Genomic DNA, 25,986 nt, shown 5'->3' on the forward strand with positions numbered 1-25,986 from the left:
CCACTGATGACCTCTACAAAAGCAGTTTGGGCGGACAGTGGGGGCAGAAACTAGCGATTCACAGTCATAAATATTTTTGCAATTCGATTATTGAGCATAAGATTGGGATAAATTGAGATACATATGGAAGGTGAGGCAGTTAAATTCATGAATGTAGACAATGCCCGAATGAATTGAAGCGATAATTTAAAAAATGAGATGACATTTAGCGTAGGTATCTATCTATTAAGAGCTACGTAACACCGCCCCACCCCAAAGGTGCGCGCGCTGCCGGCGCCTCCGCGCATGCTCAGGCGCCCCTGTCGCCCCGCCTCCCTCCGCTGGAGCGTGCCCCGCCCCCTCGCCCCCTCCTGCCTGGTTCCCATTCCTGAGTGAGGTCGGGTGTCTGAGCTACTGCAGTCGGTCTGCACTCGCGTCTGCTGCGCGGTTGTCCGCTGTGCCCGCCTCCTATCTCCACGGTTCGAGCCATGATTCCAAACTCACAGTCTCCGCCCCTGCGCCGGGTTTTTGTGGTGGGCGTTGGGATGACCAAGGTAAACTGCGCAGCGGAACCCCCAAGTCCGGCTCCCTGCTCCGCTTTGTGCGGGTGAGGCCAGGGGAAGCCCGAGCTTACCGCGAAACGGGGCGGGGCAGGTCAGGGCCGGGCACTGTACGTCTGTCTATCCTTCCAACCTTGAGGGCGCCCAGGACATCTCACAGCCCAGACCTTGCTTCTTGGCCCTTGGGACGTCAGAATGGCGGCTCGGGTGGGTTGTGACGTAGTGTGTCTCTGAGGGATCGTAGTGTCACCAGCTCTGCGCTCGTAGGAATACTGTAGTCCACCCTGACCGTGGTTTCAATTACCTGTGGTCAATCGGGTTCCAAAATATTTAATGGAAAATTGCAGAAATAATAATTTTTAAATTGCAGTTCTGAGTAGGATGATGAAATCTTCCACTCCATCCAACCTGGGATGTGAATCCTTTCTTTATCCATTGTATCCATGCTGTATGCCCTGTATGCACGACCGACTGTTAGTCACTTAGCAGCCATCTGAGTTATGAGAGATGGAGACCACATTGACATAACTTTGATTACAGTTTATTGTTATTGTTATAAATGTTCTAGTTTACTATTAGTTATTGTTACTATGCCTAATTTATAAATTCAACTATCATCGACATATATATATGAAAAAAACAGTATACCGTGTTTCCCTGAAAATAAGACCTAACCAGAAAATAAACCCTAGCAGATTTTTCAGGATGACATCCCTTGAACATAAGCCCTCACGCATCTTTTGGAGCAAAAATTAATATAAGACCCGGTATTATTTCTGGGGAAACACGGTATATGGAGTTAGGTACTATCTGTGGTTTCAGAGATCCCCTAAGGGTCTTGGAAAATATTCCTACAGTTAAGGGGGGGGACCATTGTACTCTTTGTTGGCTCCCTTCTCAGGGACAGTTGGAAATATGGATGAGGAGGAGAAATATTAGTGCTGTTCAGCGTCCTGGCACAAGTGGCAGGTTTTCTGGATCCTCCAGCCTTGTTTCTGTTCCTCATGTGGTACTCTGCTTGGTACTTAGAAGGCCAGAGGCTCCTACAGTCTCATTTTTTGACACAGTCACCACCCCCATGCTCTGGTAATGCCAAACTTTTTTTAGTTTGACTCCACTGTTTAGTTTCACTGTTACGCTTCTGTTGCTTTGCTTCTGTTCTTTTCCCTACTTGTACCATTTGTCTTCATTTGGTTAACTTCATTGCAATTTTCAAAGGCCAGTTCAGATCTTCTCCGTGAAGCCTCTGATCTTCCTGAGTGTCCCACAGAGCCCCTGTACTTAACCTTTATTTTCCTGTGTTATATTGAAATTCTGTTTCTATGTCCGTATTTTGCCTAGCATGTAAGCTCCTCCAAGGGGAGTACCATGTCTAATCCATTGCTGTATCTCTAGCACCCTGATAGTATCTGGTGCCTGAAGACGCTCAATGAATGTTAGTTGAACAATACTAAATGGATGTGCTTTGTGAAAGAGCTCCTAGGGGAGGTTCTCTTTCTGAGAAATCATCCTGAAATTTTTTATTTTACCAATGGGCTATGAGTACACAATTGTATATATATATATATTTAACTAATATATTATAAAACATACTTGGAGATCATCATCCTATTGTTTCATGGGAGAGAGGCCTTCAATATAGGTGGACTGTAAAACCTTTCAAATTATGGTATCAATGCCGTCAGATCCTTTATTGGCTGTTGGATGTCTGGTTATATTGGCTATATAAGAAAGCACATAAAAAGAGCTTTCTAACCCTTTAGGAAGTAGGCGATGTTTTTCTTTTCCTCACGTTGGGAGGTGGAGGTGTGTCGTGCGGGGGACCCTGCTCGCTGTGCTATTTGTCATGCGGGGCGGCCTGCAGGGTCTCTGGTCCCGCTCCCCACATAAGAACGCAGGATATGGCTAGGCCAAAAAGGAACACCCACGGAGCCATAGGTAGGGAAGTCATACTACTATACTCTCGCTGGCAGCTGGGCTGGAGACACAGGAAACAGGAGCCACACCGTTCGCAACCCTCACTGCGCCGCTTGCAGGCTCAGCCACCATCTTCTTGCTAGCCCCCATTTTTAGCTAGCGTAGCCACGGCAGTTATATTCGTGGCCAATGGCTCACTGGTTACAGCTGACGGTCAACTAGCCACAGCTGATGGCCATTTGATCACAGTCGATGGCCATTTACTACCTGAGCCAGCACCTTTCTATGTGAGGCTGAGAGCCTGGAAACTGCTTTCTGGGGCTCTGTCCCCACAAGGTGTCAGAGGTGTTAGTTACAGTCTTGAGGGAAGAAATTGGGAGTATGAAAAGCAACTTTGTTGATGTGCTTATTAGGCCAATGTACTTCCCTCTGGGTTTGATCTTTTGGAACTCTGGGCAGGGTTTGATGAAGAGGAGAAATTTACTAGGTAACAGTTTAAGCTCCATTGGTAGATCTCAACTGGTTGGGTTCTTGTGTTACGGTTTTTAATTTGGATAGCTGAATTATCCAGACAACTTGAAACTCTCTTAATGAGGTTTTATTATCTGTGTAGGAAATGAGTTAGAATTCCTATTGTGAATGTCAACAGGTTTTAACAGCTAAATCACAACTGCCACCTGGATGAGAGCAGGCCAGGTCCCTTTGTTTATGCCACCTACCTCCTGATATGCCCTCTTTTTGTTGATTTAAATTCTACCTGTTTTCAACAACTGGTCTTACTCTGTGCTGGCATAACAACAATATCATAGACTGGGTAACAACCCACATTTATTTTTCACAGTCTGGAGGCTGGGAGGTTCAAGATCAAGGTGAGGGCAGATTTAGTGTCTGGTAAGGTCCTGCTTCCTGGTTCATAGATGGCTGTTTTCTTGCTATGTCCTCACATGGAAGAAAGGGCAAAGAGGCTCTCTGGGGTCTCTTATTATAAGGGCAGTAATCCCATTCGTGAGGGCTCCGTTCTGATGACTTCCCAAAGGTCCCACCTCCAAATATGATCACATTGAGGGTTAGATTTCAATATGTGAATTTTGGGAGGCCACAGACATTCAGAGTCCACGTCCCGTATTTTCTTAAAATTTCCTCAGACTGCTCTAAATTACGCTGGTCACCTTTTTTGAAGTTCTAGTGCCCTTGAAGTCAGGACTATATAATTAAGCACTTAATTTTTCTAATTCTTTTATGTGTGATAATTCTATGACCCACTTCATAGACTTCAACAAAAACACCATAATGCAAACATTGAAGAATCAGATATGAGAATTCAACTGTCTCCTACTAAACCAGATATTAAAGAGAATTGCAGAAGTGCAAAACAATGGCACTCATCTCTTTTTTTTGGGACAATATAGTTATTTTTAATAAAAATAATGTTAACATGTAATGGGTTTATTTTTTCAATATAATTGAAAAATATTTTTAAATGTCCTCAGTTTTAAGTGGTAAGATAGTAAATATTGATAAATACAGATCTTATCATCAAAAGCTCTTTGACATCTTCGAAGAGAGTAAAGGCGTTCTGAGCCCAGGAAGTTTGAGAATTGCTAGAATTAGTTATTGAGCACCAACAGCTGCTAACACCACACAGAGAGAAACAATCAGACATATGCTTCCCGATGATAGAATATACTGTCACTTCTAGTCTTGTCAAGGGATAGAATGTGATCATACAAGCTTCTGTATCCAGCTTCCAATTTACAGGAAATATGGAGAACAGAGGAACATGTTGAACTGCATGAGTATACAATTGGCAAAGTCTGTGCTCTGGAAAGCTACAGGTCAAGTGTTCTGGGTTCTTTATTGAGATTGAGAAGAAAAGAGTAGTGGAGGGGATCCTATAAATTAAAAGAGAATTAAAAGGCCCATAAAATTTTTTTAAAATTGGCAAGACTAGGGGCCGGCCCGGTGGCTCAGGCGGTTGGAGCCCCATGCTCCTAACTCCAAAGGCTGCCGGTTCGATTCCCACATGGGCCAGTGGGCTCTCAACCACAAGGTTGCCAGTTCAATTCCTCGAGTCCCGCAAGGGATGATGGGCTCCACCCCCTGCAACTAAGATTGAGCATGGCACCTTGAGCTGAGCTGCCTCCCGGATGGCTCAGTTGGTTGGAGCGCGGGCTCTCAACCACAAGGTTGCCGGTTCAATGCCTGCAAGGGATGGTGGGCTGTGCCCCCTGCAACTAGAAAACGGCAACTGGACCTGGAGCTGAGCTGCGCCCGACACAACTAAGACTGAAAGGACAACAACTTGAAGCTGAACGGCACCCTCCACAACTAAGATTGAAAGGACAACAACTTGACTTGGAAAAACAGGCCTGGAAGTACACACTGTTCCACCAATAAAGTCCTGTTCCCCTTCCCCAATAAAATCTTTAAAAAATAAATAAATAAATAAAATTGGCAAGACTAAACTGTAGTGTCTACAGATACACACTTGGGAGAGAAAGCTATAAAATATTACAAGAAAATGATTACAGTAAGAATCAGGATAGGAATTATTTTGGGAGTGGGGTGGGGATTGAGATTGGGACAGAGTGCTTTTAGAAATTTCTGGAGTGGCAGGCAAAGTTCAATATTTTGGTCTGCATGGTTGTGTTAAAGATAAAAGTGAACACTAGATAAAGCATTAGGACATTTTAATGAGTAATATACTATTGCAAAAGGGAAAAGAGTCCAATGTAAACTGAACTCAACTTTGATTTATACAGAGGTGACTGGGTGTTTTAAAGGGCGAATGAGGGTGGTGAGTGGTGGCTCATTAGTGTCAGGGAAGTGAAAACTGAGAAAAACTGTGAAGGAGAGGGGGTAGTCCACATGAAACCCAGATGTATTTGCTAACTGGTAAGCTTATTCAGTCTTAGGTTCTTACCCTCCACAGAGACTGGGAGACCTGGGTCCTATTTAGGTGTCAGCTGGCACAGATTCTTTTGGCAGCCCTGAGTGTTCTCAGCCAGGTACTTTAAGTGAGCTAGGGCCATCCCAGGGATGTGGCCTGGAGCTATTACAAACTACTGTGTTTCCCCGAAAATAAGATCTACCTGGAAAATAAGCCCCAGTTAAGATCGTCAGCCAGACGGACACAGTACATTATGGCGATGTTCCAGAAGAAGATGATATGACTGTATTTGAATAAATGTAGATTGTTGTACATGAAAAAACAAGACATCCCCTGAAAATATGCCCTAATGCATCTTTTGGAGCAAAAATTAATATAGGACCTGGTCTTATTTTTTGGGGAAACGTGGTTAGTGTTTAAGTCTTTATAGGCCAATGGTGAAGCCTAGTAGAGAGAAGAGGAGCCTGACTAGAGCTTGGTGAAGGAGAGAATATTGTCAGTGGTTGCAAGTGTTTGCTTTAAAATAGTTTATTAGAATATACACAACATACACATTTTTTGCTGTATATGTGTGTGTTTCTGTATCTCTGGTATTTTCAATAAAAAGATTAAAACTTTAAAAAATGAGGCAGTTAATAACAACAGAAAAAACACCAAAATTTACAATAAAGGAAATATAATCATAACACCTAACTTGGCTCCATAGTAAGAAATAGTTACTTAATAAGGTAAACGCTGAGAACTGATTTAATAAAAAATTGTGATTCAACTATATAAGGAGGACGGGGGAAGTATAAATGTAAATATGAGGTGGCCCAAGAGAACTAATTCTTATTGGCCCTTACTGGATATCATTACATAATTTCTTAAATTGATAAAGAAAGAAATAATAGCATAAGGATATTTAGAAACATGGCAGTTTATAAAAAAATATCTAAAAGTGTTGAAAGTGGATGATTTGGGAGCAAGACTAGTGGGTAAGGAGTAACGAAACAGGATTGCCATTTTTATTATAAGCCTTGTGATACTTATTTTTTTTTTTTGCATCTCTTTGATTAAAAAAATAAAAACTGAAAATACAATATATAAGTAGAACATCAGCAGCCCTCAGAAATCCTACTTATCCTGATCTAGTCACTGACTCCTTGCCTGCAAAGGGTTACCATTATCCTGACTTCTGACATTTAATACCATAGATTAGTTCTGGCTTTTTTCTTCAACATTATGTTTGTGAGATTCATCCAGGGTTTTATGTGTAGTCATAGATTATACACGCTCATTGATGTAACATAGTCTGTTGTGTAACCTAGTTCATGTAATAATTTATCCAATCTGTTAATTGACTTTTAGTAGTTTTCACCTAAACATGCTTTTAATTTTGAAGGAGTAATGTTGTGTGTGTTTATTTGCTTGACTAACCTTTTAAAAATTGCCTTGATTTCAGTAAGAAATGGGAACGTGATGTTATTTCACTACATGGCTGGTAATTTATGCATTAATGGGTATTACTTGCTGGAGCCTAGCACAGTAGTCTTTATAGTAAGCTCTCTGTAAATGCTCTCATTGTGACTAGTGAACTGAAGAGTAAGTAGGAAGAATAGGCAATGTTTGGATTCTGAATTAGGGAATTATGAAGGATTCCGTAATTCAGAAATTATAAATTATTGGGATGGGTCAGAGAAAGGAATAAATGTTAAATGTTTTGTTTTGATTTAGTTCAACCGCTGGATTTAGCACTGTGCATTAAAGTGTGGCATTTCCATGAAGTATCTATACCGTGTTTCAAATTGGGTTTTGTGACCCTTTGGGGGGGTCATGAAATCGATTTAAAGGTTGCCTCTAGATTTAAAAAAAATTGAAAAATAGAAAATATTGTACCTTTAATATTAAAGGTAAGTAATGACTTTGCTTTAATTATATATGAATATACAGTTGGCCCTCTATATCTGTGGGTTCCATGGATCAAAAATATTCCAAAAAAATATTATTTTATTGCTGACGTATACTATGTAGTTAGGCCTACAATGATTGTGATGGGTATATCTGTACTGAATATGTACAGACTTTTTTTCCTGTCATTATTCCCTAAACAATACAGCATAACACTATTTACATAGCATTTATATTGTATTGGGTATTATAAGTAATCTAGAGATGATTTAAAGTATACAGGAGGATATGTGTAGATTATATGAAAATACTACACCATTTTATATAAAGGACTTGAGTACCTGTGGGTTTCTGTATCTGGGGAGGGGTCCTGGACCCAATTAGGGGGACAGTTACTTGTATGTTTCTGCTGGGTTGTGTTGTAATACGTATTTTACTGTGGTTTGCAGTCACAAATTAAAATTTTTTTTTTTTTTATTGGGGAATAGTGGGGAACAGTGTGTTTTTCCATGGCGCATCTCAGCTTCAAGTCCAGTCGCCGTTTTCAATCTTAGTTGCGGGGGCTGCAGCTCAGTGGCCCTTGTGGTAATCGAACTGGCAACCCTGTTCAGAGTTTGCGCTCTAACCAACTGAGCTATCCGGCCTCCCCTGCAGCCAGAAATTTTTGAAAGCCTTTTCTCTTTAGTACAAGCACTGACCAGCAAAGCAGTCACCAAGTTCAGTAGATTTTACTTCCTTTGTGTTTCTTAAGGCTGTCTACTTCTTCCCATCCTTTTTGCTACTATGTTAATCAGCTCTCACTTGGACTATTTCAGAATCATGCCATTTGGTGTCACTGCCTCTCGCCTTGCTCCCTTCATTCATTTCTCCACATTGCATCTAGAATGATCTAAAATGCAGGTCTTCTCATCCCAGTCTTTCTCTCTCTTTTAAAACAGGGCTTAATTTTTTCAAAGCAGTTTTAGGTTCAGAGCAAAATTGAGCAAAAAGTACAGAGTTCCCATATGCTCCTGCCCTCACACATGCACAGCCTCGCCCACTATCAGGAATCTGCACCAGAGAGGTACCTTTGTTACAAACAGTGAACCTACACTCACACATCTTTATCACTCAGAAGTCCATACAGTTCATCAGGGTTCAGTCCTGGTGTTATATATTCTATGGATTTGGACAAATGAATAATGACATGAATCCATTATAGTGTCATACATAATAGTTTCACCACCCTAAAAATCCTCTGCTCTGCCTGCTCTCAACCCCTCATTTCAACCACTGATCTTTTTACTGTCTTCATAGTATTGCCTTTTCCAGAGTGTCCAATAGTTGGAATCATACAGTATGTAGCCTTTTTAGATTGGCTTCTTCACTTAGTATTATATTATACATTTATAAAGTTCCTCCATGTCTCTTCGTGGCTTGATATTTCATATCTTTTTAGCGCTGAATAATATTCCATTGTCTGAATGTACCACAGATTATCCATTTACCTACTAAAGGCATCTTGGTTGCTTCTGAGTTTTGGGAATTATAAAGCTACTATAAGCATCCATATGCAGGTTTTTGTGTGGACATAAGTTTTCAACTCATTTGGGTAAATACCAAGGAGAATAATTTCTGGCTGGTAATGGTAAGAGTCTATTTAGTTTTGTAAGAAACCACCAAACTTTCTTCCCAAGTCGCTATGCCAGTTTGCATTTCCACCAGCTATGAATGAGAGTTCCCGTTGCTCCACCTCCTTGTGAGCATTTTGTGTTTGGATTTTGGCCTTTCTAATAGGTGTGTAATAATATCTCATTGTTTTATTTCAGTCTCTTTTTTAAAAAAAATCTGTTGTCTTCAGGATAAAGCCCCGACATCATAGGAGGGCCTATAAGTTCCCTTGTGAGTTGGCTCTGGAGCCAGACTATCTGAAGTTTCAGCTCTACAACTTATTAGCTGTGTGTCCTTGGGCAAGTTACTTAATCTTTCTGTGCTCTAGTTCTTTATTATAAAGTGGTGATAATAACGGTACCTACTTCTTAGTGTTGTGAGGATTAAAAGTATTAATACATGGGAAGTGCTTACACACAATGCATTAATGCAGTAAATTTCCAGTAAATGTTAGTAGTTATCATTTGGTCCTACGTTACTTTTCCATTCCTAATACTTGTCACTTCCCATCTTGTGCTTCAACCTTTGCAATATAAAAATTGTTCACAGTACCTGGATTGAGTCACATTCTCTTACTTCTAGGCCTTGCTCTAGAATTTCCCGTTTTATCACTTAGCTGACTACTACTCGTCCTTAAAGACTTAATTTAAATGTCCTCTGGAAATGTCCCAGTTCCTCTGGGAAGCCTTTCTAGTCCTCCCTCTGAGTCTGGGTAGTTGTCTCTCCCAAATCATCCTGTACTTGTTACACTGTAGTCTAACTTCCTATTTTCCATTAGACTGGAAGCTCCCTGAGGGTAAGGACTATATATTAAATCCAGGAATATGATAGATGCCCAATATGTTTTTATTTAAATGAATAGATGAATGAATTTCTGCGAATCTCTTGTGAGGCAATCTAACTAAACTTGTTCCTATTTATTATCTTTTCTATATTTCTAGTTCATGAAGCCTGGAGTTGAGAATTCAAGAGACTACCCTGACTTGGCAAAAGAAGCAGGTAATATAGAACATTTAGATCTTTGAACGTTTTAGTTTATTGTGTGGTCTGTCTTAATTGTGCTGCAGTCTTGCAACCATAAAAGGAAGCCTGGTCAAGGGAGAAGAACGTATACAGACAATTGTCTAGTGGCTCACTGGAGAGGAGAAAGTAAAAAGAGCTGGGGCATTCTTAGCTAGATAGCCAGAGCAGACAATGGCCTGTGATTTTATGTGTTATCCAACTATGTGTTGGGATAGCAAAGGGCTCTGTGGGAGAGAAAGGTAGGGTCATTAAAAGGAACAATTTGATTCTAGGAGTTATGACAAAATTAGTGTCTTCCTCTCCTAGGAAAGGGATAATCACATTCAAAATGTATTACATACCAGTAATACTGCCCTGAGCCAACAGGGAGAATTCTTTTTCTTTCACTAGGCTAAATAAGGTGATGCTGTTTGTTATTGTTTATTCTAGTGAGTGTTAAGCAAAGGACTTGGGTGAATACTAGTGAGCTGGAACTCAAAGAGAGAAAGGTCTTTAGGTGTGTGGGTCCTTGTTCTCTAGGCATACTTCAGAGAAACATGTTTGGGCCAGGCTGCAGCTGTCTCAACTATAGATCTGAGTTCCAGGACAAGCATGAAAGCTTTTTTACATGGTGGAAATAAATATTTTAGACTTAAGGCCAAGCAGTCTAAGTTTAGGTGTCAGTTGTTTAAGGACGTGCTGGGAAATACCAGCTTCCCAGAGCCTGGAGACCTTGGGAGCAACTTGGTCTCATGAAGTTGTTAGGTATAGTCCTCCTCCTGGGAAGCCTTCCCGCCCCATCCTGTTCCTGTTAGCTTGTTGCCAGGCAACCCGAAAACCATTACTGTAGTAATTCATTAGACATTACTCCTTATCTGCACCAGTAGTACCTAGTACCCAATGCCCATATATTTGGATTTTGTTTCTGAGTTTATTTAACTCAGTATTGGATATTACTATACATGGAAACAGAGCATCTCTGCTCCCCAAAAGGAAGGTTCATGAGAGTTAATTAATTGATATTGATTCTCTGGGTGGACACTGTTCACTTAATATTTATCTTTTGTGTTGTTAAATATTCTCTTGACTGATGTCTCCAAACAGCTTCTGCCTGTGTCTGAAGTGAGAGATGCTTTAAACAATTCTTTCTGTATATTTTTCTTCCTTTTGTTTAGTTACGAATTTTGAGGTTACTTTAGTAATATGTGAATATAATATTTTGATTATTATGATAGTAATGTTGAGGTGAAGTTAGGAAGTCTGAAACGAACCGTGGGCATGGACTAGTAACAAGAAATGCAGCCTAATTGACTCTGCTTACTGCTTAACATTCTCTTCTTTTGCAAGCATAATTAGGAAAATAAACTTCATTTAAATAAAGGAACTTTTATGTAGAATAAACTTTTTTTTTTTAAAGGTTTTATTGGGGAAGGGGAACAGGACTTTATTGGGGAACAGTGTGTACTTCCAGTACTTTTTTTTTCCAAGTCAAGTTGTTGTCCTTTCAATCTTAGTTGTGGAGGGTGCCGTTCAGCTTCAAGTTGTTGTCCTTTCAGTCTTAGTTGTGGAGGGCGCAGTTCAGCTTCAGGTCCAGTTGCTGTTTCTAGTTGTAGGGGGCACAGCCTACCATACCTTGCGGGAGTCGAACCAGCAACCTTGTGGTTGAGCGGATGCACTCCAACCAACTGAGCCATCCGGGAGCTCAGTGGCAGCTCAGCTCAAGGTGCCCTGTTCAATCTTAGTTGCAGGGGGCTCTGCCCACCATCCCTTGCGGGACTCGAGGAACTGAACTGGCAACCTTGTGGTTGAGAGCCCACTGGCCCATGTGGGAATCGAACTAGCAGCCTTCGGAGTTAGGAGCATGGAGCTCTAACAGCCTGAGCCACCCGGCCGGCCCAGAATAAACTTTTAAAACTCAACTTTCATCTGAAAAATATCCCTTGGTTCTCAGTATGTAGGGAAATGATAAATTCAAAAGGAGACTCCACTGACATATCTGATGTAGTCTTAGGTGAGATACGTGCACCTTCAGACTACATCGGTCACATTTAATTGAATGTACATTCAAGCACAACTTGGGGGAAAAAACCCTAAAATTCTATAAAGGATTTTACATTCTGCTGTCTCTGGACTTATTTGTAGACTGTGGTGATGAGGCAAGGAGATTGGTTTCATGGAATAGTAGGTCCAGAAGCCTTACCCTCTAATTGTCCAAACTGGTTTTAGGAGGAGGTTCTGCTACCACTTTCTTTCCTGTAATTTCCTAAATGCATAGAATGGAGGGGAACACAACCAGCAGAATTGTGTCCTGTCACTTTCATCATTTAGAGACTTCTGCTCTTTACACATTCCTCCATCCTCCTTTCCCTCAGAGGGACCCCTTTGCACCTAAATACAAACACACTCATTTAAGTGGTAGAGCAATACCAGGTTGCTCTTTGAAACTGTTTCAGATAGTTAACATCTGTGCTTCCTTTGTTTTCTTATCCCTTTAAAACATTTTTATTTAACAATGATTTGAATCTGGAAGTATATATGTACAGAAAACCTGATGTTAGGAGAACATGTTCAATAAATATTAGCGTGCACATCTTGGGCACTGGGAAGGATTCACAGTAGAGTGGTATACAGGTCTCAAGGCTCTTACCACGTAGCAGGCAACGCAGGGCAAGTTCACACAGACACTGAGTAGAGCATGTTAGGTACAACATGCCATTGGCAATTAGAAGACATACTGGCTGTCTCTTGTAGTTTAAAATTGTGAAATTACTTTTTAAAATATTTCATGACGTATCTATGCTATAACTTCCCGCCCCCCACCTTCTTCCTCCTGCAGCACGGACGGCTCGCGGCAGCCCACGGCCACTCACGCCAACCTCTGGCTGCTCATGGCAGCCCAGCTCCAGGGCGACCTCGGCGTTAGGAGCACAGCGCTCCAACCACCTGAGCCACAGGGCAAGCCCCTATGCTATAACATTTGTTGGACATTTAGGTTGACAACTTTTTTGACATTTTAGAAGAATTATGGTGAACATCTTGCTAAATAAATATTTGTCCGCATCTCTAGTTACTTTTTTTTTTTAACTTTTTAAAAAATTTTTATTAGTGAATATTGGGGAACAGTGTGTTTCTCCAGGGCCCATCAGCTCCAAGTCATTGTCCTTCAATCTAGTTGTGGAGGGCGCAGCTCAGCTCCAAGTCCAGTCGCCTTTTCAATATTAGTTGCAGGGGGCGCAGCCCACTGTCCCATGCAGGAATTAAACTGGCAACCTTATTGTTGAGAGCCCGTGCTGTAACCAACTGAGCCGCCTGGAGGTATGTCCGCCCTTCCAGAAGCTCAGCAGCAGCTCAGCAGCAGCTTGTTGTCTTCAATCTACCATGTTTCCCCAAGCAATCAGCTCTAATGCATCTTTTGGAACCAAAATTAATGTAAGACCTGGTCTTATTTTACTATAATATAAGACCGGGTCTATAATATAATTAATATAATATATAATATAATATAATATAATATAATATAATATAATATAAATAATGTAATTAATATAACATAACATAATATAAATATAATACTGGGTCTTATATTAATTTTTGCTTCAAAAGATGCGTTAGAGCTGATTGTCCGGCTAGGTCTTATTTTCAGGGAAACACGGTAGTAGTTGTGGAGGGCGCAGCTCATTAGCCCATGTGGGAATCGAACTGGCAACCCTGTTGTTCAGAGCTCAGGCTGTAAGTAACTGAGCCATCCAGCTGCCTCTGGTTACTTTTGAGGACAGATTGAAGTAGATTCAGTGGAACAGTGAATATCACTTTTTTAAGATGCTTGCCAAATTATTTTTCAGACTGTTTACATTATTAGAGTTTCACTAGCAGTCTATGAGAATGCTCTTCTTAACATCTCACCAGCATTATTATAAGCAAAAAATTTTTTTGCTCATGTGCTAAAAAGGAAAAGATAACTGCTGTGACTAAACCAATCCCATAATCAATTATACGTCTTCTCAGTTAAAAACAATCAAAGTAATACATTCATATGATTAAAAGAAAAAAACACAGAATGACTTATAATTCCCAGGCCTGTTCCTCAGTGGGCAATTTTCCCCCCTTCTTCCGCCTCGCCCCCCCCACTCCAGTTCAAGCCAGTGTTTCTCAGTCTAGTTGTGTAGGACACAGCTCCGTGGCCCATGCTGGTATTATGAGCCTTGCGCTGCCCCAGCTAAGGCAGTCAGTCGGCTCGCTGCCGGCCAGCACACAGCAGCACACAGCAGCTTGCTGGCTGCTCACGGCAGCCCAGCTCCAGGGAGAGCTGTTGTTCACAGTCTTAGCTATAGACGTCACAGCTTACTGGCCCATGTGGGAATAGAACCCACGACCTCGGTGTTAGGAGCACGGCGCTCCAACCACCTGAGCTACCAGGCTGACCTGGGCAATTTTTTTTAACTGTTGGGCTTTAGTTTTTCCAGCGGTTATCTCCATATCTTTATAAATGCTTATTCCACCACATTTATTCTAGTTTTTGGTTTATCAATTTTAGATATATGTTGGCTTTCACTGGTAGATGAGGATTTCACTCATACCAACCTCCACTCTCATTTTCCCAGTTTATTTTTATAGTTTTTCTCAATTCCTCTCTTGGTCATTTCTGCAACTTTGGATAGCATCCTTAAAGCTCCATTTCTTGTTCCATAGACTGGATCATCTCTTGATTCTGGCTTCACAAGATGACCACACCAGTGCTCCCCCGCCCCCGCCCTCAATATTGACATTCTGTCCAATTTTGCCCACTAGCTGTGCAGTGGAGCCACAGAGATGGGTAAGATAAGGACCTTGCCATTAAGAGGATTTAAGACTCTTGGGATTTAATATATTTATAGTTAGGTATACAGTTAGGACAGAAAATATTAAGTATCAAAAAGGAGGTGTGAAAAAGTGATGCAGTAGCTTAGAGGAAGAAATTAGTACTTCTGAAAGGAGATACCTTGATGAGTTGATGAAGGATTTGTCATTTGAATTGAACATAGACTATATAGAGGTAGATTTACTCTGGGAAAACTCTAACCTTAATTTTTACTCACCTAAAGCAAATACTTAAAGCACTATTTGATAAAATCCTTTTGTTTTTATAGGTCAGAAGGCTTTAGCTGATGCACAGATCCCTTATTCAGCAGTGGAACAGGCATGTATTGGCTATGTTTATGGTACGTGGCAAAGTATATATTCTAAAAATTATTCACCTAAATCTAGCAGTAACTACATAAACAGTGCAGGAACATTTTTAAGATTTTAACTCTCAAAACCCAGAATTCAGAGTTTTACCCGTCATTCCTAGATTTCCTTTTGTGTCAGCCTAGTTTAACACATATTTTTTTTTTGCCATGATTGTCAAAACAGGAGCTACCTTGGTCTTTTTTATGATAGCACAGTATTCCGTAGAATAGATATATCTTAATTTATTTTTATTTTTATTTTTTTATTAGTTTTAGATATACAAAACAATGTAATAGTTAGACATTTACACCCCTCACAAAGCGATAACCCCCCTCTCCCAATCTACTACCCCTCTGATATTGTATACAGCTGTTACAATTTCATTGACTCTATTCCCTATGCTGTACTGCACATCCTGTGGAGTATACATATTAAATTATAGTTGAATTCATTATTATTCAGCTTCAGCTTCAGGTGTAGAGTGCAGTGGTCAGGCATCTACACTGTCCATGAAGTGGTCTCCCTAATAAGACAAGTGTCCATCGGATGATTATTGCAGCTCTATTCACAACAGCCAAGACGTGGAAATAACTGAAATGCCCATCGGTAGATGACTGGATTAAGAAACTGTGGTACATTTATACAATGGAGTACTTCTCAACCGTAAAGAAGAATGAAATCTTACCATTTGCAACGATATGGATGGACCTAGAGAATATTATGCTAAGTAAAATAAGTCAGACAAATACCATATATCTCCGTTATATGTGGAATCTAAAGAATAGAATAAATGAGCAAACTAATCAGAAACAGTCTCAGAAATATAGAGAAAAAACTAAGTGTTGCTAGATGTGAGGGGGTGGGGATGAGGGAGAAGGTGAGATTAGAAAGCAGAAATTGGTAATCACAAGATTGCCACGGGGATATGAAAGACAGCTTGGGGAATATAATCAATAATATCATAATTTATTTAATCTACCCACTTTTAATGGCCATTTAGAATGTTCCCAGTATTTTTAATGATTGCATAATATTCTAGTCTTCAGGATTTACTGCAGTTTATTTAGTAGTAGTAATGATATCCTTTTCTTGGACATTTTAAATTATTTCTAATTTCTAGTTATTATAAAAGGCTGTAGTTAGCATTACTGTAGATGAATCTTTGTGTATATCTGTGATTATTTCCTTGAGATTTCAAGATATCAAGAGAATTCTCAAAGGGAAATTTACTAGGTCAAAGAGATGCAGTGTATTTATTGAAAAGGAGGTCCTGAACCTTACTGTTTTCCCCTGAAGATTCCTGGAGAGTCTGTACCTCCAGATTTTCGCATCATACTGCTTCAGTATATCTGCCTTGGTGGCCATGTTACTTGGGAAAGGGAGTCAAATGTGTATTCAACTTGGATCACTATTTTTCTGGAATGCCCTGGTGCTCAGGATCTTTTAAACTTTTTTAAGTTCTGGAAACTTAATATGAGTGATCAAAAACTACAGTGAATGCTGCTGCTAAGTGCCGTCCAGTGGAAAGGCAGGGATCTTCGATACAGGAAGTGGCACGATGAACATTAATAACAGTGTGTGACAAGTTTCAACTTGTTCGGCGTAGTCGGGTGTGACCTATGGTTGAGAGGTGTGTTTTGAAGTGTGATCAGGGATCACGAACAATGCATTAACATGAACTTTTGTTTCAAACTGTAAAAAAGTGCTAAAGAAACACAATGAAATTTTAAAATTAGTTTATGGTGATGCTGCAGTGACCATGAAGATAGTTTACACGTAGCTCAAGCAATTTCGTAATGGTTCTGAATTGATTGAAGATGAGGAGCGATTGGGACATCCTTCAACATCAAAACCCCAAGAGAATGTTGAAAGAGTAAGTGAAATGATTCGATTAAACAGGCAATTGATTATTAGGGAAATTTCTGAGGATCTGAACATATCTTATGTTTCCGTTTCAGAGCATTTAAACAACAGATTTGAATGAGGCAAGTGAGTGCAAAATTTATTCCATGCGTTTTGACTGCCAAACAAAAGCAACAGCATTTATGAATTTCATTGGAGTTGTGTGAGATTGTGCTGCTTCAAATTCCAGCTTTTTAAGACATGTCATCACAGGAGATGAAACTTGGGTCCATGGTTATGATTCTAAGACCAGGGTTCATAGTTCTCAATGGAAATCACCCAGTAGGAAAAAAGTGCGTCAATCAAGATCCACTTGTAACATCAAGGTGATGTTAATTGTATTTTTTGACCTTGATGGAATTGTGCAAACTGAGTTTGTACCCAGGAACACTATGGTGAACTCTGAATATTATAAGGGCTTATTACAGCATTTAAGAAACGATGTACATAGAAAACGGCCTGAGAAATGGGCCAATGGTTTCATCCTCCCTCATGACAACGCTCCGTGTCACACATCACTTCTGATATGGCAATTTCTGTCAAACAAAAACATTACGGTGAGTCCTCATCCACCTTATTCACCATATCTGGCACCGTGTAACTCCTGGCTCTTCCCCAAAGTCAAAATGACCATGAAAGGTAAATGTTTTGAATCGATTCAGGACATCGATGCAGCCATGACAGTGCAACTAAAGACACGAAAGAGGACTTCCAGAACTGCTTCTGAAAGTGGCAAGAATAATGGGATAAGTGTGTTCAAACCCAGAGGGAGTATTTTGAGGGGGATTAATGTCAATGTGTCTTTTACTGTAATATATTTTTTTAATTTTTTAATTTAATTTAATTTTATTTTTTTAATTTATTGGGGTGACAATTGTTAGTAAAATTACATAGATTTCAGGTGTACAATTCTGTATCACATCATCTATAAATTACATTGTGTTCACCACCGAGAGTCAGTTCTCCTTCCATCACCATATATTTGATCCCCTTTACCCTCATCTTCTACCTCCCATCCCCCTTACCCTCTGGTAACCACTAAACTATTGTCTGTATCTATGAGTTTTTTTTTATTTGTTTGTTTTTTACTTAGACGTTTATCATTTATATCCCTCACACTGTGGACCCCCGCCCCCCATCCACTATCTCTCTGACATCGCACCGAGCCATCCCATTTCCACTATCTCCACTCCCAATGCTGTACTCTGCCTATTGTAAGTGTATACATACCTATATATACATATATATATATATAATATTATAGTTGGCATTCATTATTGTTCAGCTTCAGGTGTACAGTGCAGTGATCAGGCATCTACATCTTCCCTGAGAAGGTCTCCCAAATGGGACACGTGTCTGTCGGATACCCTACAAAATCTTTACATCATTATTGATTATGTTCCCCAGATTAATTTTCAAAACCCCGTGGCCTTCTTGTGGTTACTGATTGTTTTCTAATCCCCTCACCTTCCTCCTTACCCCCACCCCTCCGCCCATCTAGCAACCCTCAGTTTTTCCTCTTTGTCTCCAAAACTGTTTCTGATTAGTTCATTCACTTATTCTTTTCTTTAGATTCCGCATATAAATGAGATCATATGGTACTTATTTTTCTCTGTCTGACTTATTTCACTTAACATAATGTTCTCTAGGTCCATCCATGTTGTTGCAAATGGTAAGATTTCTTTCTTCTTTATGGCTGTGTAGTTGTAATAATTTTTTTTTTTTAATTTAAACTTCATCGTATCGTTTGATCACACCTCATATGAAGAGAAAATCATGGCGTTTTCAACAACTGGTACATTTTAAAAGATTTATATCTAACAGTATAAATGAAATATTGCTTCCTTTATCATGTAGTTGTAACCAGATTGAATTGTTTGCCTTTACTTGGGTCATTTTTCTACTTTCCTACCTCTGTATTATGTAAAGAAAGGGCACATATACATGTATTCTGCGTTTTGAGAATTCTTTATTTGCAGAGTAAATGATGCTTAATGCTAAAACTGCTTCTGAGTAAGATGTTAATGGTGTATTTATCATTCTGTCCATGTTGTATGCTAAGTAAAAACATAATACTGAAAAAACCATAATGCAGTATTATGTTGTGTTGCAGGTCCATAAATCCCATGCTGCGTATATTAAAAATTTTACTTCTTTTTCTATACAGGTGACTCTACCTGTGGGCAGAGGGCTATCTATCACAGTTTGGGACTGACTGGAATTCCTATAATCAATGTTAACAATAACTGTTCTACTGGTTCCACTGCTTTGTTTATGGCCCGGCAGATAATTCAGGGTGGTGAGTACTGCTTATTAGTCTAGTGTACTTAAGTAGATGTGGGGTTATTGCCCCCCCTTCATCATTTCTCCACAGTCATCAGAGGGATGGTTTTATAATGTATTTCTTTAACAAAAAAACTTTATGAGATGTGATTTATATACCATAAAATTCACCCCTTTAAAGTTTACAATTCAGTGTTTTTTAGTATATTCACAGACTTATGCAACCACTCTCTAATTTTGGAAAATTTTCATCACACCATAAAGAAACCCTGTACCCATTAACAGTCACTCAGCTCCTGGCAACTAATAATCTACTTTCTGTCTCCAGGATTTACCTATTCTGAACATTATATAAATGGAATCATGTAGTATATAGCCTTTTGTGGCTTTCACTTAGCATTATATTTTCATAGGTCATCCATGTTGTGGCATGTTCTCAGTACTTATTTCTTTTTGTGTCCAAATAAGATTCCATTGTATGGATGTACCACATTTTGTTTATCCATAATTAGCTGATGGACATTGGGTTGTTTTCATTTTTTGGCTATTATGATTAATGCTACTATAAACATTTGTGTACAGTTTTCTTTTGTTTTTTTTGTGGCTATGTGTTTTCAGTTCTCTTGAGTATATATCATATTTTATATTTCCAAATATTGTAGGGTCTTTTATTAGGCCCTCTATTCTTTTCTACTGATTGATTGTTAATTTTTGCTCTATTACTCAGTGTTTTAATTGTTGGAGCTTTATAATGTCTTACTGGTTCATAATGCTAGTATCCCGTGCCCCCCACCCCATCTTATTATTTTTCTTTCTTTTTTTTTTTAAAGAAAAATTTTGGCAATTTTGTCTTGTTTTGCTATTCAGTTGAACTTTAATGTCATTTTTTTAGGCACTCCCTCCCTCCAAAAATAATTCTGTTGAGATTTTGATCAGGATCCTTTTTAAAATAACTTTATTTTATTTAATGTTTTAAAATTCAAAATTATTTTTATTTGTTCTTCACTGAAACATATTTCCACATTAATCAAAAGTTTTACTAACATTGAGGATCAAAGAAAGAATTAAACGCCTTCTTGAGTTTTCCATTTATCTAGAAGCATATGAGAATTTTCTTTAATTCTTTACTTATTAAAAATTTTATGTTATATTTTTCCATTTTATATAAATTAACCTACTTATTTAAATTGAAGTAATTAATGGTATTTTGTTGGGTGTCTGGAAACTTAATTTTTCAGAATAATTACATTTTATTTCAAGGTATAGCAAATTGTGTCTTGGCTCTTGGGTTTGAGAAGATGGAGAAGGGATCCCTTGGAGTGAAAGTGAGTCTCATTTACTATTATTTTGGAGTTGTCATGACACTATGAGAAAACTTTGCCCATAAGACTACCATAAGTCGTGCCTATTAATTAGAAACATAGAACATAATTTGGCATAGTTATTAAATGAGCTGATACAAGCCAGAGCTGAAAAGTGAGATTATATATGTACAGGCATACATAGATCCTGGTATTTTAGAACAGGTGGAGAGTGATAGAGATAATTTAGTGCAACCTCCTGAAACTGATGTTCAGAGAGGTCAGGTTATTAAATTTGAGGTTGACTTGTCTGTTTAATTTGAAAGTCATTTATTCATTTATTCAAAAATTAATTCCATTCAACAAATTGAAGAGAATTAATAACATGTGGGACTTCTGTTTCTGGTAATGGCAAGCCAGGTTATTTGAACCAGTTTTCCTATTGATGACAATAGAATATAAGCAAAATATCCTAAAAGCATCAGAGATAACAAGAGAGAAGAATTGCAGGTGAATACCAGAGAATTGAGATCAGTATTTGAAAGTGCTTTTGCCTTGAAGGCCTTTGCTGATGAGGAAGCTGTGAGCTTCAGTTTGATGGCCCCCTAGAATGAAGAAGAAAGTAGTCAAAGCTCAGGTCCTCCCAGAGTCAGAAGCTTAATATTCACTCCATTAAACTGCGATCTTGTAGGCATAAACTCTTTAAGTAAGGGTGAACTCAAAGTAAAACTTCTCCCCTCTCCTACATGCTATTTTCCCCACTTTCATGAAATTATAGGGATAATTCTAATTACCTGGGGTGGTCAAAGAAACCTCAAACCATGAATTGAGTCTAAATTGGTTCCAGAATGGTAGTAACTTAGGCTCTTAACAGAAGCAAATGTAAATTTTCTTTTGGAGGAAAGCATTTTCCTTCTGGACTTTGAGAACTCTTAAAATAAGTTTTCAAGGAGATGCAGTCAAAGAAAACCAAACATTAAAAAGACAAGGCACCATAATTGAGAACCAGGAGAGAGGAAAGTAAAAAGTGATCTTTGAAGATGTCAAAAACTGGATTTATTGGACACCGATTTAGATATGGTTACTATATTTAAAGAAATCAAAGACAAGCTTGGAAATATCTTAAGGGTATAGGAAACTGCAAAAAGAAACATAATGGACCTGGAAAAAAAAAAGAATTTTTAGAAAAGAAAAATGAAATAATTGAAAATTCAAAAGCTAGCAGATATTATACATAACTAAAGAGAATTAGTGAAGCTGGACTAGATTAAAGTAATTACTTAGAATATACTATAGAGAGAAAGAAGATGGAAAATTGGCAGGAAGTTAAGGTCTATGGAAGATAGTGTGCTAAGGTATAATAAATGTTTAATTGGAATTAATGGAGAAGTGGTGGGAGAGAAAATAAGGCAGGCATTTTGTTTACTTATTTATTTTTTTTAAAAACCCAGTTCTTAATTTCATCAGTCTTTTTTATTTTTTAGTGTGTATTTTATTTATTTCCAGTCTGATTTTTGTTAATTCCTTCCTTCCACTTTGAGCTTGGTTTGTTCTTTTTTTTCTAGTCCTTGAGGTGTAAGGTTAGATTGTTTATTTGAGATCATTCTTGTTTCTTAATGTAGGTGTTTATTACTATGAACTTCCCTCTTAGAACTGCTTTTGCTGCATCCCACAAGTTTTGGTAATTTTGTGTTTCCATTTTCATTTGTCTTAAGATATTTTTTTGATTTTTGATTTCTTCTTTGACCCATTGGTTGTTTGGTAACATGTTAATCTCCACATACATTTGTGAATTTTCCAGTTTTCTTCTTGAAATTGATTTCTAGTTTTATACTTTTGTGGTTGGAAAAGTTGCTTGATATGATTTCAGTCTTCTTAAATTTATTAAGACTTGTTTTGTGGCCTAACACATAATCTGTCTAGGGGAATGGTCCCTGTTCACTTGAGAAGAATGTGTATTTTGTTGCTTTTGGATGGAATATTCTGTATATATCTGTTACGTCTGTCTGGTCTAATGTGTCATTCAAGGCCAATGTTTCCTTATTAATTTTCTGTCTGAATAATCTATTCATTGATGCAAATGGGGTATTAAAGTCCTCTACTATTATTGTATTGGTGTCTATTTCTCCCTTGTCTGTTAATGTTGCTTTATATATTTAGATGCTTTTGGGTGCATAAAAATATTTACAAATGTTATATCTTTTTGTTGGAGTGACACCTTTATCATTATATAATGACCTTCTTTGTCTTTTAATACAGTCTTTGTTTTGATGTCTGTTTTGTCAGATATAAGTATAGTCACCCAGCTTTCATTTGGTTTCCATTTGCATGGAATATCTTTTTCTATCTCTTCACTTTCAGTCAGTGTGTGTTCTTATGTCTGAAGTGAATCTCTTCTAGGTAGCATTTGGATGGGTGTTATTTTTTTATCCATTTGTGTCTTTTGATTGGAGAATTTAGCCCATTTACATTTAAAGTAATTATTGGTAGACATGTACTTATTACTATTTTGTTAATTGTTTTCTGGCTCTTTTGTAGGGCATAGGCTTTATTTGAAGAGATAATGGCTGCTAATTTTCTTGAACTGGCAAAGGACACTAATATACAGATTGAAAAATCACAGTGAATCCAAAGTAGGATAAATAAAAAGAAATGCGTGCATAGGCATTTCACAGTGAAACTGCAAAACAAAACAAAAATAGAATCGTGGGTTGAGTATTAGTATCTTCTTTGTATGAAGACTGTTATAGAACAGAAGGTTATAGATAATTGTTTTGTATATCTATGGATTTTGAGTTTTGGGTTCATGTCAGCTTTAGAAAGAATTTTGCATTCTGTTTGTAAAAAAGCAGTTAGAAATTTTAAAGCAAATTGAAGCAATTTTTAAGCAATTTTTGACAACTTAAAGACTAAAGACCTTTGAATGTGGTTATTGACATGATTTTAAAGAGTTGTTTTTTAATTTAATACTATTTTCTTTATTTTTAAAGTAATCTTCATTTTAGTAATAATCATTTGATAGTGGTTCCTACTTTTTAATTTTGTTCTTCCAGTGTTAAGTAGTTAGTTTCTGATATATATACACCTGCCTGAGGGGAATTGGTTCTTAAATTATATAATTAATGACTGTTTAAAACATGAATACCTAGGAATTGATCTCTCTGGTAAATTCAGACTTTCCTGTAGAAGGCACTACAATATAAAAATAGAATCATTGTAAGAAAATGAGTTGAAAATAACTTTTAGCCTGTTTATCTGAGATTATACTGTTATCTAACTCCTGAGCTCAATCTGATTCAATTTTCTCAATTCAAACATTAAAGAACCTCTACCCCAAATTAAGTTAAATAGTGTGATAGTATCTGTTAGTAATCATAAGAGTGTATACCACATAATAGACATCAAATCAACAAGAGCTGTTTCCTTTTCTCCCTTAGAGACCATTTTAAGAAAGTGGTAGAAGTTAGATTGAGTCTTAAAGATAATTAAGGGATAATAATTATATAAAATCATTGTATAATAAATAAGAATAATTATAATTATAAAATTATTGTATAATAAAAAGGATAATTAACAGTAGGGAAGATGAGATCTTTCTAGGTGTGGGAGAAAACATCATGAACCAAGTTAAGGATGTTGGAATGACTAGATTAGCGGACATTTTGGTCCTGTCGAAAATGTCCACAGAGACATTTGGTCCATGCCAAAAGGTTCTTGAAATTTGGTCTTCTCCAAAATGTCCATTTTGGTCAACAGTTCTGCACTCAACGTTCTTGTATATATCTTTACTTACTCAAGCTAATATTTCTGTGGGATAGATTCTAGAGCAGATGAGCAGTTTAGACAATGTTTTTGCTAGAGGTGGCCCTAAAGATATTTTACAGGTAAAGAGAATCCATGAAGCCCAGAGTGAATTACCCAGTGACATAGTACCCTATTAGTAGTTACCGTGTTTCCCCGAAAATAAGACCTAGCCGGACAGTCAGTTCCAATGCATCTTTTGGAGCAAAAATTAATATAAGACCCGGTCTTATTTTACTATAATATAAGGCTGGGTATGATATGATATGATATGATATGATATAATATAATATACTGGGTCTTATATTAATTTTTGCTCCAAAAGATGCATTAGAGCTGATTGTCCGTCTAGTTTTCATTTTCAGGTAAACATGGTAGTGATATAACTAAGACTAGTTATTTTAATCCAAATATAAACTTTTTGCTATACCTGGAGAACCTATCATGTTCTTCCTTTTCTTCCACTGTGAGTTTCTTCTTTCCCACTTTCTCTTTCATACTTTGTCTTATCCTCCTTTTTATCTCTCTGATATCACCTCCTTTTTTTGGACATTTAACCACCACCTTAGTCCCATCAGCATTTGCATTTCTCCTTTATTTTTTTCTTGTTCTTCTTTTTCTTCTCTTCCTTCCTTATTCATTTTTTAACTTATAGCAATTTGTAGTTGAACTTATTGAATACGATTTTGTATTTATATTATGTAAAAATTAGGTGATTGAACAATCTATTTGAATATAACAAAATAACTTGCTGTTTCTGTTTATGGCCCCTAGATGGGTCTCTATAGCAGAGGCCTTAACTTCCCACTCCTGCTGTGGTATTAAATTTTGGTTTCTGATTTGTATTTCCTGTGTATTTCCCTCCAGATCATGTGTCTTAACTTTTTCCCTTTTTATGGGTATGCTAGAAACAGAAATAATAATTTCTTCTTATATAAGGGAGAATTATTACTTTGAACTAAGAAGAATACTTGTTCCCCTGGGAATGCTCTTCATAACAAACGTTATGAGGTCTGACAACTAAGTTTGCGAACTTCCCACTGTGCGCTTACATTGGCAGCACTGTACAAACAGCTCGGTAAGGTTTCATAACCTTCGTATATCAGTGTCTCACAGCTGTGTTTGTGTCGACGTGTGGCGGTGTCTTGCTGAGTGTTGTTCATTATCGTTGTTGCGTGTGTCTATGTGCCATCGCGACAATGTCCGAGCTTGAATTAGAACAATGAATAAACATTAAATTTCTAGTTAAACTTGGCATGAGTGGATGTGAAATCAGGGACATGTTAGTCCAAGTTTATGGGGATAATGCCATGAAGAAAATGGCAGTGAACAAATGGATTAAATGTTTTTCTGAGGGAAGAGAATGAGTCATTGATGAAGAGAGTTCAGGGAAGCCAGTAACGAGCAGAACTGATGAAAACTGCAAAAATTTGTCGAATTGTGCATCAGAATCGTCGGCTGACTGTGAGAAGCATAGCAGACCAAGTAAACATTGATAGAGAAACAATTAGGAAATGTTAACTGAAATTCTTGACATGAGAAAGGTGTGTGCAAAAATGGTCCCGGAGGAGCTTATCGATGAACAAAAGCAAAGTTTGCCAAG

At 38.0% G+C, this 25,986-nt stretch overlaps 1 protein-coding gene across 1 annotated transcript in view; it reads left to right on the forward strand.

The window, feature by feature from the left end:
• The first annotated feature begins 348 nt into the window (after positions 1-348).
• The window catches only part of SCP2 (sterol carrier protein 2), a 104,047-nt gene continuing 78,409 nt past the window's right edge, over positions 349-25,986 (forward strand). Inside the window, exons 1-5 of the mRNA XM_033114185.1 lie at positions 349-533; positions 9,828-9,885; positions 15,015-15,086; positions 19,166-19,297; positions 20,542-20,606. Coding sequence (XP_032970076.1) covers positions 468-533; positions 9,828-9,885; positions 15,015-15,086; positions 19,166-19,297; positions 20,542-20,606 — 393 coding nt within the window. The 5' untranslated portion in view covers positions 349-467. The remainder of the gene's footprint in view (positions 534-9,827; positions 9,886-15,014; positions 15,087-19,165; positions 19,298-20,541; positions 20,607-25,986) is intronic.

Source organism: Rhinolophus ferrumequinum, chromosome 9 (assembly GCF_004115265.2).
Source record: "Rhinolophus ferrumequinum isolate MPI-CBG mRhiFer1 chromosome 9, mRhiFer1_v1.p, whole genome shotgun sequence".
Taxonomy (NCBI): Eukaryota; Metazoa; Chordata; class Mammalia; order Chiroptera; family Rhinolophidae; genus Rhinolophus; species Rhinolophus ferrumequinum.